The sequence below is a fragment of the Aspergillus pseudodeflectus genome (genome assembly GCF_044049435.1).
Source record: "Aspergillus pseudodeflectus strain CBS 756.74 chromosome Unknown BJX68scaffold_1, whole genome shotgun sequence".
Lineage (NCBI taxonomy): Eukaryota > Fungi > Ascomycota > Eurotiomycetes > Eurotiales > Aspergillaceae > Aspergillus > Aspergillus pseudodeflectus.
In genome coordinates this window covers 21300-36115 of record NW_027263777.1, presented here as the reverse complement: position 1 = coordinate 36115, position 14816 = coordinate 21300, and the positions used below count along the sequence as shown (strand labels likewise).

The window sequence follows — 14816 nt, the reverse complement described above, 5'->3', positions numbered from 1 at the left end:
TGCTGTTCTATTTCTAGAAGTTTGTCCTTCTCGGTGTAGGACAACATGAACAGCACTATATGGTATATTATAGATCAATCTGGCCGGTTATGCATGCATAATTCCGTCACCCTTAGTGGATGTTCCTGAATGTGGAGTACCCCATGCTGCCCCTCCATCCCTGCTTCTAAGTTTTGTATACATCGCATACCTACGATTCTCCGAGGGAAGCTTCTTTTCACCTTTATCAGAGTATTTACCTCGCTCCTGAGTGTACTACCACTGCAATGTGTTCTCTACTCAACTGTGACTCCATCGTATACAACTTCCCAATCCGGTAATCGAATCCCCTCGTGCCCCTCACTAGAATAAAACTTGAACTCCTCGATCATGACTTTCCCACTCCCATACATGCTCCTTCAACACATCGGCACTACCGCGCCTCGGAGAGCAAGATGCTTCACATAGCAATCTTGGACACCGACGTCCCCGTCCCAACCGTCTACGCCGCTCGCGGTCTCTACAGCTCTCAGTTCCGCCACCTTCTCCAATCCGCGGCGTCGCGACTCAACTTCCCCGCTTCGGATATTCACACAACAGCCTTCGATGTCGTAGGCGGCTCTCTACCACCTCTTCAGAGCCTGCGCACATTACCACGTCCCCCACCAGGGACGAACGGTTCAGCAATAAATGGAGGATCAAGCACCGTGAATCCACTCTCCCTCCCCATCGACGCGATACTTATCACCGGGGCTGCCGCGGCGGCATACGAGTCCGCAAAATACCCATGGATCGTCACCCTACAGACTTACCTGCAAACGGTCTTCAATGATTACCCCCACGTCAAGATGTTCGGCTCGTGCTTCGGCCACCAGCTCATCGGCCAGGCTCTTCTTTCGGCACAAGCGCAGACTCCAGAACCACCGAGCGTGATCGTCGAAGCGTGCCCTCGCGGCTCAGAGGTGGGCCTCACCTCTATAACGCTCGATCCGGAATTTGTTGCGCATTTCCCGAACCTTTCCCCTGCCTCGTTGCCGGTTGCCAACCAGCTCCGCCTGCAGATGATTCACGGCGACTGGGTCTCTCTTTTACCTGGGATGAAGGCACTGCCGGCGCCGTGGACGAACGTTGGATCAACGGAGCTGTGTCCCATACAGGGGCTGTATTATCCTGGTCGGGTATTGACGTACCAGGGCCACTTTGAGTTCGATGTCTTTGTGAACACGGAGACGTGCTTGGAATTCGGGAGAAGGGACGGATGGAACGGCTGGAATTCCAAGGATGTGGAGGGGTATCTTAGCCTGATCAAGAAGGGGAGAGTCGAGGGGATGGCCGAGGACGACGATGATGCGAAGGTTGCGGCGGAGATTGTGATGCTGTTTTTTGTCAGCTCATGATTTATTGGAATATAATAATCCATATAGAGAATAGATTATACACATTGGGATTATGACAGTGGGCAGGGCCGTTTTCCCGAAAAGTGCAGAAGCACTATATAGTATTCGTCTCGGCAGTTCCCCGACATCCCGCAAAAATTGGCGGAGATGGCTGAGCTTCCCCAAATCCCATCTCAACGCCAGGAACTCAAGGGCAAGGGAGTTTCGAAAGAGGAAAGACCAAGTAATACCGGTCCAGACGCCGGTCGTTCCTTCCCTCTCCGTAGTGTTTCTTATGAGGCAGGTGCATCCTGGGTCGTACTTTCCCTCCCAAGGGAATCTCACTGCGAGGAAGGAACGACCGTCGCACCTTCCATATCTAAGAAGTTGGCGGGTCGCTCCTTCGTTTTTTCAATGTTCTACGTAAGGCAGGTGCGCTCCAAGGCCCGGTGGGTTGCCCTTTCCTTGTTCATTTCCCCGGATATTGTTCAACAATGGAAAGAACAACCAAGTGTACCTGCCATCTGCAACCACGTAGAGAGTCAATTCTCCGAAGCGCCAGAAAAGATCGACCAAACACTCCGTGTATCAGAATCTGTTTCAGACTACTCACCATTCCAACCGGCCATCTCCCCAAACAATCTAAATTTATTTACTCACGGGGAGTCTCCGACATGATTTCGCGATGCAACAACATACGGAGCACCCAATTCATCCAGGATTCTCCGCATTGGCTGCACAAGCACCGTGGCACGCCCAGATCAGGCCGCCAGCCGCCAGTCCCTGACAATCAAAAATTCCAGCGTCATCGCGCGCTCCCTTGCATAGTTAAGGGCCAAGGCATGCTGGTCAGCCTGGCTTCTCCTTGACGAATGCGGTAAGCATCGACGGCGGAACTATTTATTTGCATCGCGACTGTGTGTCTTTTTGTTTTCCCCAGGTGGGGTTTGAGATCTCATTTTTCATTCATCCATCACTCAGTTGTCTGTTTATCTTTGCAGAATCCAAAAGCTGGCGAAAATGTTTACTTCCCCTCTTGCGCTGCTAAGCTTCGGCCTAGCAAGCGCCACAGCCACAAAGCTCTACGCAACGCACTACTCGACGAAATCGGTCTACACGCTTTCGCTCGACCGCGCCAGCGATGGAAGCTATGCCCTTACCCAGGCTTCGTCGCTTGAGACGTGCGGGACGTATCCGAGCTGGATAACCTTTGACCCTGCTACGCGTACGCTCTACTGCTCTGATGAGTATGGCTGGAAGAATGAATATGAGTCGGTCAATGGGTCATTGACGGCGCTCGCTGCTGACGAGAATGGGCTGCTGAGTGAGATTGCGGTGACAGGGACTGCACCGGGGAGTGGGGTGCATAATGTGGTCTATGAAGGGGAGGATGGGCAGTATTTGGCTGTCGCGCATTAGTGAGCTCTTCCCCGTTTCTTTTCAGAATGTCATTGATTGGAAGCTAATATGAGTACCAAACAGCTCCGGCTCCGCCGTTTCGACATACAAGCTTCCCCTGAAGAAGGACGCCGACCCTCTGCAAGTCTTTGAATTCGAGCTGTCCGGGCCCGGTGCGGTCCCCGATCGGCAGGAGGCGCCGCACCCACACCAAGCTTTCCTCGACCCGACTGGAGGTTTCGTTCTCGTTCCCGACTTGGGAGCTGATCTTGTCCGCGTTTTTGCGATTGATAAGAGTAACGGCAAGCTTAACACCTGCTCGAGCTTGAACTACACATCCGGTGGAGGCCCGCGCCACGGCGTGTTCTGGACGGCAGAGGGTTCTCCCAAGATCCGCGGGCGCGCTCCGAAAGCCCCGCAGACTATCCTCTACGTTGCTGGCGAGTTAAACGGCGAAGCCGAGGCTTTCGCGGTTTCCTACCCGGCCGGTGGATGTCTTGCGTTCCGCCGGATTGATGCGGACGTGCCTTATCCCGAGGACTTGCCGGATGGTGCTTCTCTAGGGGAAATCAGATTGGTCGGTGAAAACGTCTATGTCTCTGTGAGGCTGGATGCTGCCTTTGATGGCAATGACTCCCTCGCGAACTTGCGCCGCGTTCGGAGCGGCAAGCTTGCATTTGAAGAGATCACATCCTCGTATGGTGTGCTACCTCGCACGTTTGCAATCAACAAGGCCGGCGACTTGGTTGCTATCGGAAACCAGCTCTCTTCCAACGTCGCCATTGTCACGAGGAACCCAGATACCGGAGCGCTTGGTGATGTCGTGGCGGATTTGATGGTGGGCGTGCCTGGTGAGCCTAACACACTTGAGGGCCTGAGCAGCATTATCTGGGACGAGTAAACTGTCCGCTGGTTCAGGCGAGTCGCCATAGCCAGCAACAACGGCATTGACCGACCAAAACAACTCGATCAGTTCAGAAATTTCATCAAATCCTTCAAGATATACTGCCCATGGATCAACCACAAATGCATGCAAATCGTCTGAAATATATCAGCAATCAAACTTAAACAGAAATAAATCCAAAATACCACCGCATTGTATATAAACCGCCTAGATGATAATACCAACATGTGCGCCGTCAAACATATCCAAGAAATCAAAAGACCAGCTTTTTTACAAGCAAACATGCCGGCTGTGGCGAGAATACCCGCTAGTAGTTGGTCGGGCCAGCCCTTCCATAACACATTCGGGCACTCATCGCATCGATGCCCGTTGGCGCTTGATGTGTCGTTCGTTGAGACGTGATTTTTGAGTACCGTGGACCCTCAGCCGTTAATCATAAGTTCCGTAAGCCATAAGTAGAGCCTTGCCAGGGCTCCGTGTCTGATGCATTATGTATGCCCTATTTGACATCTAGTTGAAATGCTTTCCATTTGCCGCCTACGGTTCGGCACCGAGGGCAACCTCGCGGGCTTGGATAGCTTGTTGGTCCATGAGACATTGCACTGCCAGGGCTAGAGGTGACGTTCTTGAAAGGCGTAGGCGGACTGCTGATGTAGCTCACGACGCAGTCGCGACATACACCGCAGATGCACTCCGTGCAGGCATAACATTCGTTCAACGGCCATGGTCGCTTGCAGCTCGCACAGAATATCTGTATCTCTTTGTTGCGGAAGGACGCTGGGGTAGGGTTAGAAAACCGGTGATGCTGCCGCTGGGCTGCCGAAGACGGGAACAGATTCAGCACTGGGCTGGAGTCAGGGTGTCCTGTTGAATTCACGTGGTTGGAGTAACTAAAGGTCTTTCCCGAAGCAGTGGATGCGGAATCTAGAGAAGACTCAATGGACGGGAAAGGCTCAAGGTCAGTATCACGGTTGCGCGAAAACTCGTACGGCGGCGGTGTGAGAGATTTGTGGAGAGGCGACGCTGCGTAGGAGTGTGGCGGTGGGAAATGGCGATGCGAGGCAGGTGGTGGCAATCCGGGGGACTGGAATGCAGGAGGCATGGATGATCGACCTTTGACCGAAGGTGCTGAGGTGATGGAGGTAATGTTGGGAATCATTGGTGGTATGGTGGGCGAACGTCCCATCTGCCGTCTGGTTAATTGGATGGTTACAGGTTCACGGCTACAATGCAAGCTCACCTCAGATCGGTCATCGTCAACCTCAGTGGCTGATGTCGCTGCCTCAATGAGATCCTCCCAGCGCTTACCCTGTGCCCAAGCTGCGGTCTGTGGCTCTGCCGATAAAGCTTTCCGATCGCCTAGACTCGGCCGTCGGCCAAACTCCTTCGACTTTGGCCGTTCATGCTTCGCCTTCCGTGCCCCTGAGATGGATCCCTTGCGAGGGCGGGGGAGTTTGTTAGTCCTTTGAATCGGAGGAAGCGTCGAAGAGCGACCGGGTGGGGAATGATTGAGTATAGAAGGCAAAAGCGATCTTGGCCGGGGTGATGAAAATGGGGGTAACGATTCCTGTTTAAAGTGGTCGCGCAGCGAAGGAAGCTCAATTGACGACCGCATAGGCTCTCTCCCAATATCGTTGTCGGAATGGATTTCCTACTTTGGTATTAGCACCCTCCATCTGAGGCTAGTATGAATTTGGCCATACCACGTCGGTATCCCAATCAGAGGTTAATCGATTATGGTGCAATTGAGCCAATGCGACCGCAGCAGTTGCTGCGGCAGGGTGCGCTTCATCGATACCCCGTGGGGTTGCGGGAGAGTTAGGTTCTCGGCCATAGAAGTCTCGGTCGGCATCTAATTCAGTTCAGCTTGATCCAAGCTTATCCCCGCAAGAGCCAAAACTAACCATTGCGTCTTCTGGATTGGGTTTGCGGAGGAGTAAGGTGTGCGCGCTGATCAAGAGGAGTGGTGACCATCATGATAAAGCTCTCCTCTGTTGCCGGAAGCTTTGGAATGTAGTGGTTTGGATGGGCCCGTCGGATATGCTCCTGCATGGAGCGATAACGTTTTTCCTAGTGAAAGAATGGAATTAGCCTCATGGGAAGAATTTGATACATCTCTCAGCACAATGAGTAACTTCTCTTTTCTTCTCCCTCGCGAAGCTCGTTGCGATTGCGGTGGGGCGCCAATCGATAAGAGCGGGAAAAAAGCGATCTGGAGCTTCTGGTGGCGGGGTAGGTAGGACTCACGCCCAAACATCTTTTCCGACAATTGGAGCCATCATTGTTCTTCAAGGGACAAACCACCTCATTATTGGCATCGGTCACGGAAAAGGAGCTGGTCAAGGACGCTCGCGGCGGCATGATCTGCATGAATCCGTCTTATTGGCAGCGTTTGAGTGAGAGGTCGGCCAGGGCGGCAACAAAGGATTGAGACAGGCGATTCAGTTCGAGGTCGAGTCAAGCTGCAGATCCGACGTCGCGATGCATGCTCTAGATCAAGCTAAATATTTCAGATGTGACCAGAGACTCGTCAGCTGCAACAATTGTCGAGTTGAAGGGTTGCAAGGGCCGAGCTCTGAAGATAAGGAGGGGGGAGAGATGGAGGCGATACTCCGCGGTTAGAAGAGATGAAAGCAGCGATTTGCTCAAGAACGAGTGATGACCTCGTCCTGCAGCTCCGAAGGGAGTAACCAGCTCTAATAAAGAAATGATAGGGAGCTAGGAGCAATGCATCGGAAGGTCAAGGAAGGAATAGTAGGGCAGGTTTCTCACAGGGGAGGGGAAAGGTCAGGAAGCTCCTTTGCGTGTTGAAAAGCTAGGCTACGATGAGACTAGCGGAAGGGCGAGGAGATGGATAAGTGATAAGCAGGAGACTGATTGGAGGGAAAAGACTGAAAGCTCGACTCCGGTTCAATGCAGTAATGAAAATTGCAGGAGGAGCGAAAACGAATGGAGGCGACCGGGTGGGAAAAGGTGGAGAGGACGGCGAATGAAGACGGGCGGCGGGAGTGAACGGGGGCCAAAGAGGAGAACTTCCTTCTCTGAGAGCTCAAGCTCTGCTTGGTTATTCTCGAGAGATTCGAGCTCTTGAGGAGAACTGATCCGGTGACACGGTCTTGTCCCGGCCTGACCGAGAATGCAATTTGGAAGAAGGTTATCTATGCTGTGCTCATTTACATCATCCTGTCAACATCTGCGCTGCGCTGCACCAGCTGGACCGGCTGGAATGGCGCTTGAGGATGCATTCTTTTCAAGGTACAAGGATAAAACGATCTACTTCAAAGCTAAGTTATGTTATTATTGCCTCAATCGCATTCATAATGATCTGAACGATTTGGCGTACAAGAATCAGATGCCGTGGGTGGCGCTTGCTCCGTATCGATAACGTGGAACACCGCGATTTCCGCGTGGGTTCGTCAAGAGTCTATTTTCGAGGCCAACAACAAAGATTCTTGCAGGCAGACAGCCTCTGGCATCTCTGATACACTGCTATTCTGCGCTCCTCCGTATTATCTTTTGAATGCTCCTATATGAGTGTCATCTCCGAGGTCCTGCTGCAATTGCTTGTGTGTGCGACGTTGCGATGGGTCGTCTCCAGTCTGACACTTGTTTTTTTCGTTCGGTAGCATCGGCCTCAGATTACAACCACTGCCAGTGGTTAATGGTACTCCGTAGTACCTGACCATACCGTAAAAGACGAGCGGCAGGACTTCAAGTTCGCCATAATAGAAATCCAACACCTGCCAACAAAGCCCTTCAATGTGGCCTTGTCTGATTAGTCCTCTTCAAATGACTCGCAATGCAGCATATGTCAGTGTCATAGAGCGAGTCCTGGAGACAATGCATCCCTCAATTGCCCTCCACTTTCCGAGTCTGCGAAACTCAGATGGTGTGTTGGAATTACCATACGGTACAGTTAGTCAGCCTGTCCAGCAATCCGGGAGCTGCAGGAGTGGAGCCCAGGAGATGGACTCGACAGCTTCCAGCATGATCAGCTGAAATTTTGTAGCTACGACCTTGCATGTCAAAGAGAGCAACTGGAGCCTATGAAAGAAAGCAGGAGGGGGTTCGCAAGGTTGGCAATGGTGTCATCTCACCTTCATGCTTGCAACTTTCTAGTGGCAGGGCAAAGGGCAAGCCGGCTAAAAGAAACCATGTGCGACGTGCCCCTCCTCACTCCCCCTCCCAGCTCTCCCCAGCTCCATGGCCTTGAGCTTCTTATGGACCAACCCGGAGCTGGGAGCTCCAACTTTCTTCTGGCCGGCTCCTAAGACTCAGGCGAAATTTCAGCTTAGCTCGACGCCACTTTAGTTCCTTAATCCCGTGTGGGGCGCGACTTAGTCAACGACGACGAAAAATGGAAGCAGCGAAGAAGGTGAAGAGCGATTAAGCTGTGGCAAAACAGATTGCGGGCCTTATACTCTGGGTAAAACTCCTAAAAATGAGCTTTTGGAATTCCCATGGAACCACGGGTGTGTGAAAAAGGAGGGGGCAAATGTATCCCGAAAGAAACTGCCAGTATGGTTGGCAAAGAGACCCCCAACGGCCGAGAGTTGAACTCGTTGCTTGTTAGTGGTGCCTCCTCGGAATCCGCATCCATTCTCCCGGTCGAGACGACTCAAGAGGGGGTTGATGCCCAATTCGCCCTTAAGCGAAAGAAAGCTGGTTGCCGTGTCTTCCGCCTCGGATTTGGAGAAGTCAGGCTAGAATCTGTTCTCCATACTTCTTCACGGCGAGTAAATATTAGCCATCGCTGATGCTTTGCTCCAAGAGCTGTCCTCGGGTGGTTGGCTCTAGACAAAGAAAGGCTTTCTCAGTCGTGGACTCGTGCAGCAGCCTGTGACGCAAGGCAAGAATTCAGAACCCCTGGTAACTACGTATTACGGAGTACCTCAGCACATGGGGCAACGCCGGTAAATCCAAAGCCCTCACCGACCGACGATAACTTTTGTACCTCGTGCGGAGAGAGACACCCATACTCCATGCCTATATCTTGCAAGGCCACATAGCGAGGAGCTGAAACCACTTGAAAATATCGCTCGCAAGTCGCAACGGTGCCTTGGGAGTCAACGCAGGGAATTCGTGAGATCACTGAGATGGATTTTAGCTTCCTGCAGGTCGGATGTTCCTCGCAGAAACAAAAATGCCCTCCCCAGCGGCGGCGGCGCGCCGACGCCAAGAATTGGGGAAGCTGGTTTTCTTTTCTGTTTGGCGCCTGGACCGGTTGCAATTGTGAACAGTTTCCTTTCTGAGATAGCTGCAGCGGGAAAGTACTATGATTGGATTGTTCTCAAACGTGCAATCGAAGGTAGAAGACTCAGGTTGAGGTCCATCTCTCAGTGATGCCCCCACGCAGATGGCAGTTGTCGATTTGTTCAGTTGCCGGTTTTCCCCGGACAAGCCAAGACAGCCGTTAATATGCCAATTGCCAACGCCATCAACAACTGGAGTATAAAGCGAAACCTGGAGGATGCAGGGCATTTACGGCGTGCGGTTTGGAGTCTCGGGGACGATTCCGAGTGCCTGACTCGCTTCCCCTCGTAATCGGAACACTCTCCCCCTCGCTCGTCGTGATATTCGGAGTCAGATATGCGAAAGCCGAAACTCAACGATCTTCTGGTGCACGGAGTACTCAACCGCAATGAAGTTGGCCTAAGTATTTCTTCTCCCTGGGTATATTATCACCCTCAGTGACTTGCGTCGGTTAATTTGATGTTGGAAACCTCATCCGATCGAGTGGCGTATCGGAACCGGGAAACCCCCATCCTCCGTTCAACCATGGATTGGGAATGGCAGATGATGGCCAAACCTGATGCGCGGCGTGAGTAGCCCCAGGTTTCTACATAGCGTAGCTCACTTCGCCATTGAGGGAAGATACGTTATTACATGGCTAATTGTCGGGTGTGCCTGGTAACGGACATGATGCCGCTTAACCGTCCCCGAGTTTCCTATCCGAAGAGGGTCGACTGGGGCAACTTGTGGCTTACCCCAGATCCGAACGAGCTTGTTGCGATCCGATTCGCCTGGCCGACTGCCTTCATGACCTCAATCGTGAGCCTAGACGATCGTCACCAGGTATTTGATAAAGCCCAGTGTAAGCCTACTTACCGTATCTCTCTCAAACCACCTCAAACCACATCCCACCCAACAATAACCCGACCTAACAATGGGCTCCCTACCCCAGACTAAGAACTTCCACTGCGCCATCGTGGGTGGCGGAATTGCGGGCCTGAGTCTTGCCATTGCCCTCCACCACCGTGGTATTTCCGTCACAATCTATGAACAAGCGACTGCATTCTCCGAGGTGGGCGCAGGCGTCTCATTCGGCCCTAATGCGGTGGAGGCGATGAAGTTGTGCCACAGCGGCATATACGATGCGTTCGCAAAGGTCTGCACGACAAATCTCTGGCCGTCAAAGCAAAAGGTGTGGTTCGATTACCTCGATGGGTACACGAGTAGCGAGAGTGCGTATAACACAGGGACGGACAAGAGGACGCAAGAGATCGCGTTCACCATCACAAACAGCCTGGGCCAGACGGGTGTTCATCGTGCGCATTTTCTGGATGAACTAGTCAAATTGCTTCCGGAGGGTGTTGCGCAGTTTCAGAAGCGGCTCGAGGGGATTGAGGAGCGGTCGAGTGATGGGAAGCTTGTTTTGAAGTTTGTGGATGGGTCGATGGGGGAAGCGGACGTGGTCATTGGGTGTGACGGTATCAAGTCCCGCGTCCGCCAGATTCTGGTGGGAGATCATCCGTCTGCAAACCCATCTTTCACCCACAAATATGCCTACCGCGGTCTGGTACCAATGGACAAGGCTATTGAGGCTATTGGAGAGGAGCTGGCATCCAACTCCTGCATGCATGTAAGTCGGAAGCCAAATATAAACGATTCGGAAGGTGCAGCTTTTGTACTGACACGACCAGATGGGCCCAAACAACCACATGCTCACATTTCCAGTCAACCAAGGCAAAACACTTAATATTGTTGCTTTCCACACCACACCCGAGACATGGAAAGAATATCCCCGTCTAACCAGAGACGGGACGCGCGAGGAAGCCCTCCGAGACTTTGCCGGTTACGGACCGAATGTGACCAAACTCCTAGAGCTATGTGAGCCTAAACTCAGCATCGTACGTCTTTAAAACACTCGAGCCTTTGGTACAGTTCTCCGTCAGATACTAACAGGTCACAGTGGGCCATCTTTGACCTAGGCATCAACCCTGTCCCTTTTTTCTCAAAGTCCCGCATCGCCATCTCCGGCGACGCAGCGCATGCAACTTCTCCACACCATGGCGCCGGCGCCGGATTTTGCCTTGAGGATACGGCAGTTCTTGCCGCATTGCTCGCCGATCCACGTGTGCAAAACCACCGCGATCTCGAAGCCGCCCTGACAACGTTCGACAGCAGCCGCCGGGAACGCGCACAGTGGCTTGTGCAGAGCAGTCGGTTCATTGGAGACTGCTATGAGTGGCGCGCGGACGGGGTAGGGAACGATTTCGAGAAGATTGAGGAAGCGATTAACCATCGTAATGCGATCATCACGGATGCGGATGTTGAGAAGATGTGTCAGGATGCAAAGGTGGCTTTGGGAGAGGCCCTGGCTGGGAAGGGGAAGGCTTCTCTATAGTTGACCATGCTCTCAGATTAGAAACACGGGGTAGATAGATCTATAGGGGAATAGACCGGATGTTACACAAATTGGGGTACACTTAAGGCTGTAGTAGCTGGGCAACTGTCACTGGGGAACTTCTCATTTTTGTAGTGGGCCTTTCTTACCAAACAAGCGTTGGCACTCTTTTTGTCTGCAGAAGGTTCTGACACCCATGCAGGTGTTCTTCAACCCTAGCTTGGCTACATATTGAACAAGCTTCTTAATTCGACAGTTTCTTCTTCCTAAATGATTACAACTACGCATGTCTGATTTCCCTCTCATCGCCACTAGCTTCATCAGAAACACAATTTTGACTAGAGAAATACGACTATAAACTATTCTCGAATTGCAATGGCTTATATGTTAACTCCTGAGCCCGAGTTGTGGCTGATAGAGCCATGCGTGGATAACGTAAGCTATACAAGAACGAACTAAGAATGGTGACGTGACGACTTGCAGCCTACATATTTCCATTAAATCTTTTGAAGGACCCAGACATTTCCATCATAACTGTTTCTTCCTCCCAGTCATCTAAAACAAAACTCAATTCCATCTAGAAAAGCACTCGTCATGACAACAGCAGCAGTCCTAGGCAGTACAGGCGGCGTAGGATCACAGATCCTCGCAACCCTCCTCGCCAGCCCCAACGTCACCTCTGTGAAAACGATATCGCGCCGCATTCCCAAATCCGACTCTCCCAAGCTTCAGGCTATTGAGGAAGCCGACATCTCAAAATGGGCAGGTCTAATATCCACCCTCACACCTAAACCATCAGTCTTCTACAACGCGGTTGGGACGACCAGGGCGGCCGCCGGTGGAGTCGCAGAACAATGGAAAATCGACCACGATTCTGTTATTGACAGTGCGCGCGCGGCCAAGGAGGCTGGGGTGAAGACGTTCGTGTTCATCTCGAGTGGGGGCACTAGGGGCTTTCTCTTCAAGTATACCCCTTACGCGAAGATGAAGGTTGGAGTGGACGATGCGGTGCGAGAGCTAGGGTTTGAGCAGGCGATTATTCTGAGGCCAGGGATGATTATTGGGAGACAGAACTCAAAGGCACCGTTGCTTGAAAGGTTTTTTGAAGCCCTTGGGATGGTTTCGAAGGGGTTACAGGATAAGATTGGTATGCTCTTCTCGCTCCCATTCCTTAAGGGTGGGAGGATGCTGACTGTGTGATGTAGCTGCGGATCAGCTTGTTATTGGAAGGGCTGCTGTTCATGCTGCTCGGTTGGCGGATGAGGGCAAGGCGCCCTCCAGGTATTGGGTCGTTGAGCAGCCTGATATTATCAGGCTTGGGAGAGATGAGTGGAAGGAGTGAGATCACGGCCATCTGATTGTAAATCGAGATCTTATAAGCATTATAGATATACCCAGGGTATTTTTGAGCGCATAATCGTGCCCAATGAGCGATAGAGCGGAAAGATTGTTGAATTCATATAAAAGGGGTATTGGCTCCGAAGTAGCATATGACACGTAGAACTCATGGTAGCACAAAAAGGCCGGACTAGCTGACCTCTTCGACATTCAGCGGCTCATCCCCTCGAATGCCACGCCACCATTCAGTCTGCCGCGGAAGCTCTCCCTCCTCACCACCGAACAAACTCCAGTACTTCTTCAGGAACCATTCATGTCCTTCCCAGCTTCGGACATCCCACGGCATCCCCGTAGAAGCGTATCCAGTAGAGACATTCCGATCCCGCTTTCCGACGCCTGCGTTGCCCCAGCATACTAGCCCGAATAGCAGATCGTGGAAGAACTCGTCCTCGTCATAGTCCTCCGTGCGGGTGATGAGGTTTTTTCGGAGCTCCGGGAACGGCAGGATGTCAATGTAGGGGTGGTGCTTGACAGTGATCTGCTCCTTGTTTGGGCGGAGGTCTGGCTTTAGTGATGTTCTGTATGATCCGCGAACCATGTTGACGATGCTGGTTTGGGCGGCGGCATCCGCAAACTCCGCGTCGTACCGGAAGAATGGAGAGATCGAGTCATCAAAACAAATGGCTTCTTCGGTGATACCGACGTGCTCGCTAAGCAAACATATTGCGGATATTGTGCAGAGTGTGTCGATTCGGAGATTATTGACGTATGGGTTAGCGACAGGTGGACTTGGCTCAAATCTGATGATTTTGGAATCTCCAGAGCTGAAAGAGTTTGGTCTTGAATGCTGAATGACCATGTGCGGCCTAACGCAGCTACATTTGAGGGTCGTTGTCCAGCATGGGCCCGATTTATTGTCGTCAGGGAAGATGAGTGCTGGATCAACATGGCTTGGAGAACCCGTGGAGCTAGGTCCAGACGAGGCGGACTCCGACTGCGAGGCGACCGTTGTTGAGTTCGAAAAACTCAGCTCCGGCAGGGTGTCACTCAATGGCGAGACTTGTGATGTTGGATACTGTATCGCTGTTGTGGAACAGTTATTTGCCTGTGAAATGTACCCCGTATCCCATACGCTCAATGAGGAGGGATCGAGTTGCGTCTCATTGAGCGCGGGGCCCCAGATGGGTAAGGTCGTCGGAGCGCCATAAGGGTGTGAACTGAGCTGGGCATAGTCCCCAAGAGTGGCTGTGAGCAAGTCGGGAATGGATATTTTTGGGGCAGCACAAGCCGGAAGACTCCCTGTGGTGGGATGCAATGTAGCGGCGCTGGTAATGGGAAGGGCGTCTATGGATGCCTCGCCTGGTTTGGTCGATCGTGTATCTACAGTAGGTAGTGGAACCTCAATGCCACGATTTTGGGCCGCGATTTGAGCGAGCCCCTCGAGTCGATCCAAACGCTCACGCAGTTTTTCCCCTGGCAAATAATCAGCAAACCGCATGATAACAAGGACTTTTGCGCCCGAACCACCATAATAAATCATCTGCAGTGCAGACCTTTAGGCAGGAGGGGAAAATTAGGTGCACTTACGGTACTTCCTTTGTGCTTGGAGATTCTGCTGACGCCTCTTCTCTGGGTCCCTGCGGACGGGCTTCCGCTTCGGCTTTGTGGCACCCTCAGGCTGTCCCACCCGCTGCGTGTGCTGCAGCATTGTGTACAATTTGAAATAACTTAATAGTTGTCGAGCTATGCAGCGTTCTTAGTGGCAGGGTTAGAGGAGTTGTCGTGAAGAAGCTGAGAGGTGGTCAGAATAAGGGGGATGGCTGACGTGAGCCACTCTGCTTTTCTTTGTTCTCAGCTCTAGCGCGACCGGCCTTTTGGGAGGACTTGGCGCAATCCTGCAGTCTGAATTCCTACATCCAATCAATCCTTGTGCTAAACCTAGGCTTAGTGTGGCGATAATAATATATAGTAGCAATGGGAAGTATCTTAGATACACAATGTCAGTACTATGATGCTAGTGAGAACGTGCTAGCGGGATCAGCTCGGGAGGCAGATCTGCCATGGAATAATGTGGAGACCGTGGGGTTCTTAGCATAAGGCCGTGCCCCAGTGTATCTACATGGTAGGCTTCTACTCCGTGTCTGTAGCAGGAGCCGATTATCACGCTAAGATGGAGTGATAGAGTTGTTGTCAT

General features: G+C 52.1%; 6 protein-coding genes across 6 annotated transcripts; 4 read left to right on the top strand and 2 right to left on the bottom strand.

Annotated features, from left to right (window-relative positions):
* The first annotated feature begins 270 nt into the window (after positions 1-270).
* On the top strand, positions 271-1420 carry BJX68DRAFT_222113 (type 1 glutamine amidotransferase). Its single transcript, XM_071037935.1, has one exon. It carries the CDS (start codon positions 435-437, stop codon positions 1374-1376), a length of 942 nt encoding a protein of 313 aa, XP_070905370.1. The 5' UTR covers positions 271-434; the 3' UTR covers positions 1377-1420.
* A 679-nt stretch (positions 1421-2099) lies between these two features.
* BJX68DRAFT_229 (lactonase family protein) lies at positions 2100-3688 on the top strand. The gene is made up of 2 exons (XM_071038946.1): positions 2100-2773; positions 2838-3688. Exons 1-2 carry the CDS (start codon positions 2376-2378, stop codon positions 3652-3654), a joined length of 1215 nt encoding a protein of 404 aa, XP_070905369.1. The 5' UTR covers positions 2100-2375; the 3' UTR covers positions 3655-3688.
* A 240-nt stretch (positions 3689-3928) lies between these two features.
* rfeD (putative transcription factor RfeD) lies at positions 3929-6410 on the bottom strand. Its single transcript, XM_071037080.1, has 4 exons — positions 5905-6410; positions 5562-5727; positions 5361-5497; positions 3929-5308 (listed from the first exon to the last, which is right to left on the bottom strand). Exons 1-4 carry the CDS (start codon positions 6025-6027, stop codon positions 4157-4159), a joined length of 1578 nt encoding a protein of 525 aa, XP_070905368.1. The 5' UTR covers positions 6028-6410; the 3' UTR covers positions 3929-4156.
* A 3413-nt stretch (positions 6411-9823) lies between these two features.
* Positions 9824-11284, top strand: BJX68DRAFT_260117 (uncharacterized protein; the record flags this gene model as incomplete). Its single annotated transcript, XM_071043829.1, has 3 exons — positions 9824-10519; positions 10581-10787; positions 10850-11284. The coding sequence occupies 3 exons, from the start codon at positions 9824-9826 to the stop codon at positions 11282-11284; spliced, it is 1338 nt and encodes a 445-aa protein (XP_070905367.1).
* Positions 11285-11633: 349 nt separating this feature from the next.
* On the top strand, positions 11634-12719 carry BJX68DRAFT_125 (uncharacterized protein). Its single transcript, XM_071036184.1, has 2 exons — positions 11634-12431; positions 12490-12719. The coding sequence occupies exons 1-2, from the start codon at positions 11879-11881 to the stop codon at positions 12624-12626; spliced, it is 690 nt and encodes a 229-aa protein (XP_070905366.1). The 5' UTR covers positions 11634-11878; the 3' UTR covers positions 12627-12719.
* A 93-nt stretch (positions 12720-12812) lies between these two features.
* BJX68DRAFT_260115 (bZIP transcription factor) lies at positions 12813-14330 on the bottom strand (the record flags this gene model as incomplete). Its single annotated transcript, XM_071043828.1, has 2 exons — positions 12813-14095; positions 14210-14330. 2 exons carry the CDS (start codon positions 14328-14330, stop codon positions 12813-12815), a joined length of 1404 nt encoding a protein of 467 aa, XP_070905365.1.
* Between the last annotated feature and the right edge of the window lie 486 nt (positions 14331-14816).

What these genes read in the sequence shown, in the direction of transcription:
- BJX68DRAFT_222113 (XM_071037935.1), top strand. Translation starts at nt 435, where the DNA reads ATGCTTCACATAGCAATCTTGGACACCGACGTCCCCGTCCCAACCGTC.
- BJX68DRAFT_229 (XM_071038946.1), top strand. Translation starts at nt 2,376, where the DNA reads ATGTTTACTTCCCCTCTTGCGCTGCTAAGCTTCGGCCTAGCAAGCGCC. An exon ending in TATTTGGCTGTCGCGCATTA is followed by an intron (nt 2,774 to 2,837) that starts GTGAGCTCTTCC and finishes AGTACCAAACAG; the next exon opens with CTCCGGCTCCGCCGTTTCGA.
- rfeD (XM_071037080.1), bottom strand. Translation starts at nt 6,027, where the DNA reads ATGCAGATCATGCCGCCGCGAGCGTCCTTGACCAGCTCCTTTTCCGTG. An exon ending in GTCGGAAAAGATGTTTGGGC is followed by an intron (nt 5,728 to 5,904) that starts GTGAGTCCTACC and finishes TTCTTTCACTAG; the next exon opens with GAAAAACGTTATCGCTCCAT. An exon ending in CCAATCCAGAAGACGCAATG is followed by an intron (nt 5,498 to 5,561) that starts GTTAGTTTTGGC and finishes ATGCCGACCGAG; the next exon opens with ACTTCTATGGCCGAGAACCT.
- BJX68DRAFT_125 (XM_071036184.1), top strand. Translation starts at nt 11,879, where the DNA reads ATGACAACAGCAGCAGTCCTAGGCAGTACAGGCGGCGTAGGATCACAG. An exon ending in GGGGTTACAGGATAAGATTG is followed by an intron (nt 12,432 to 12,489) that starts GTATGCTCTTCT and finishes TGTGTGATGTAG; the next exon opens with CTGCGGATCAGCTTGTTATT.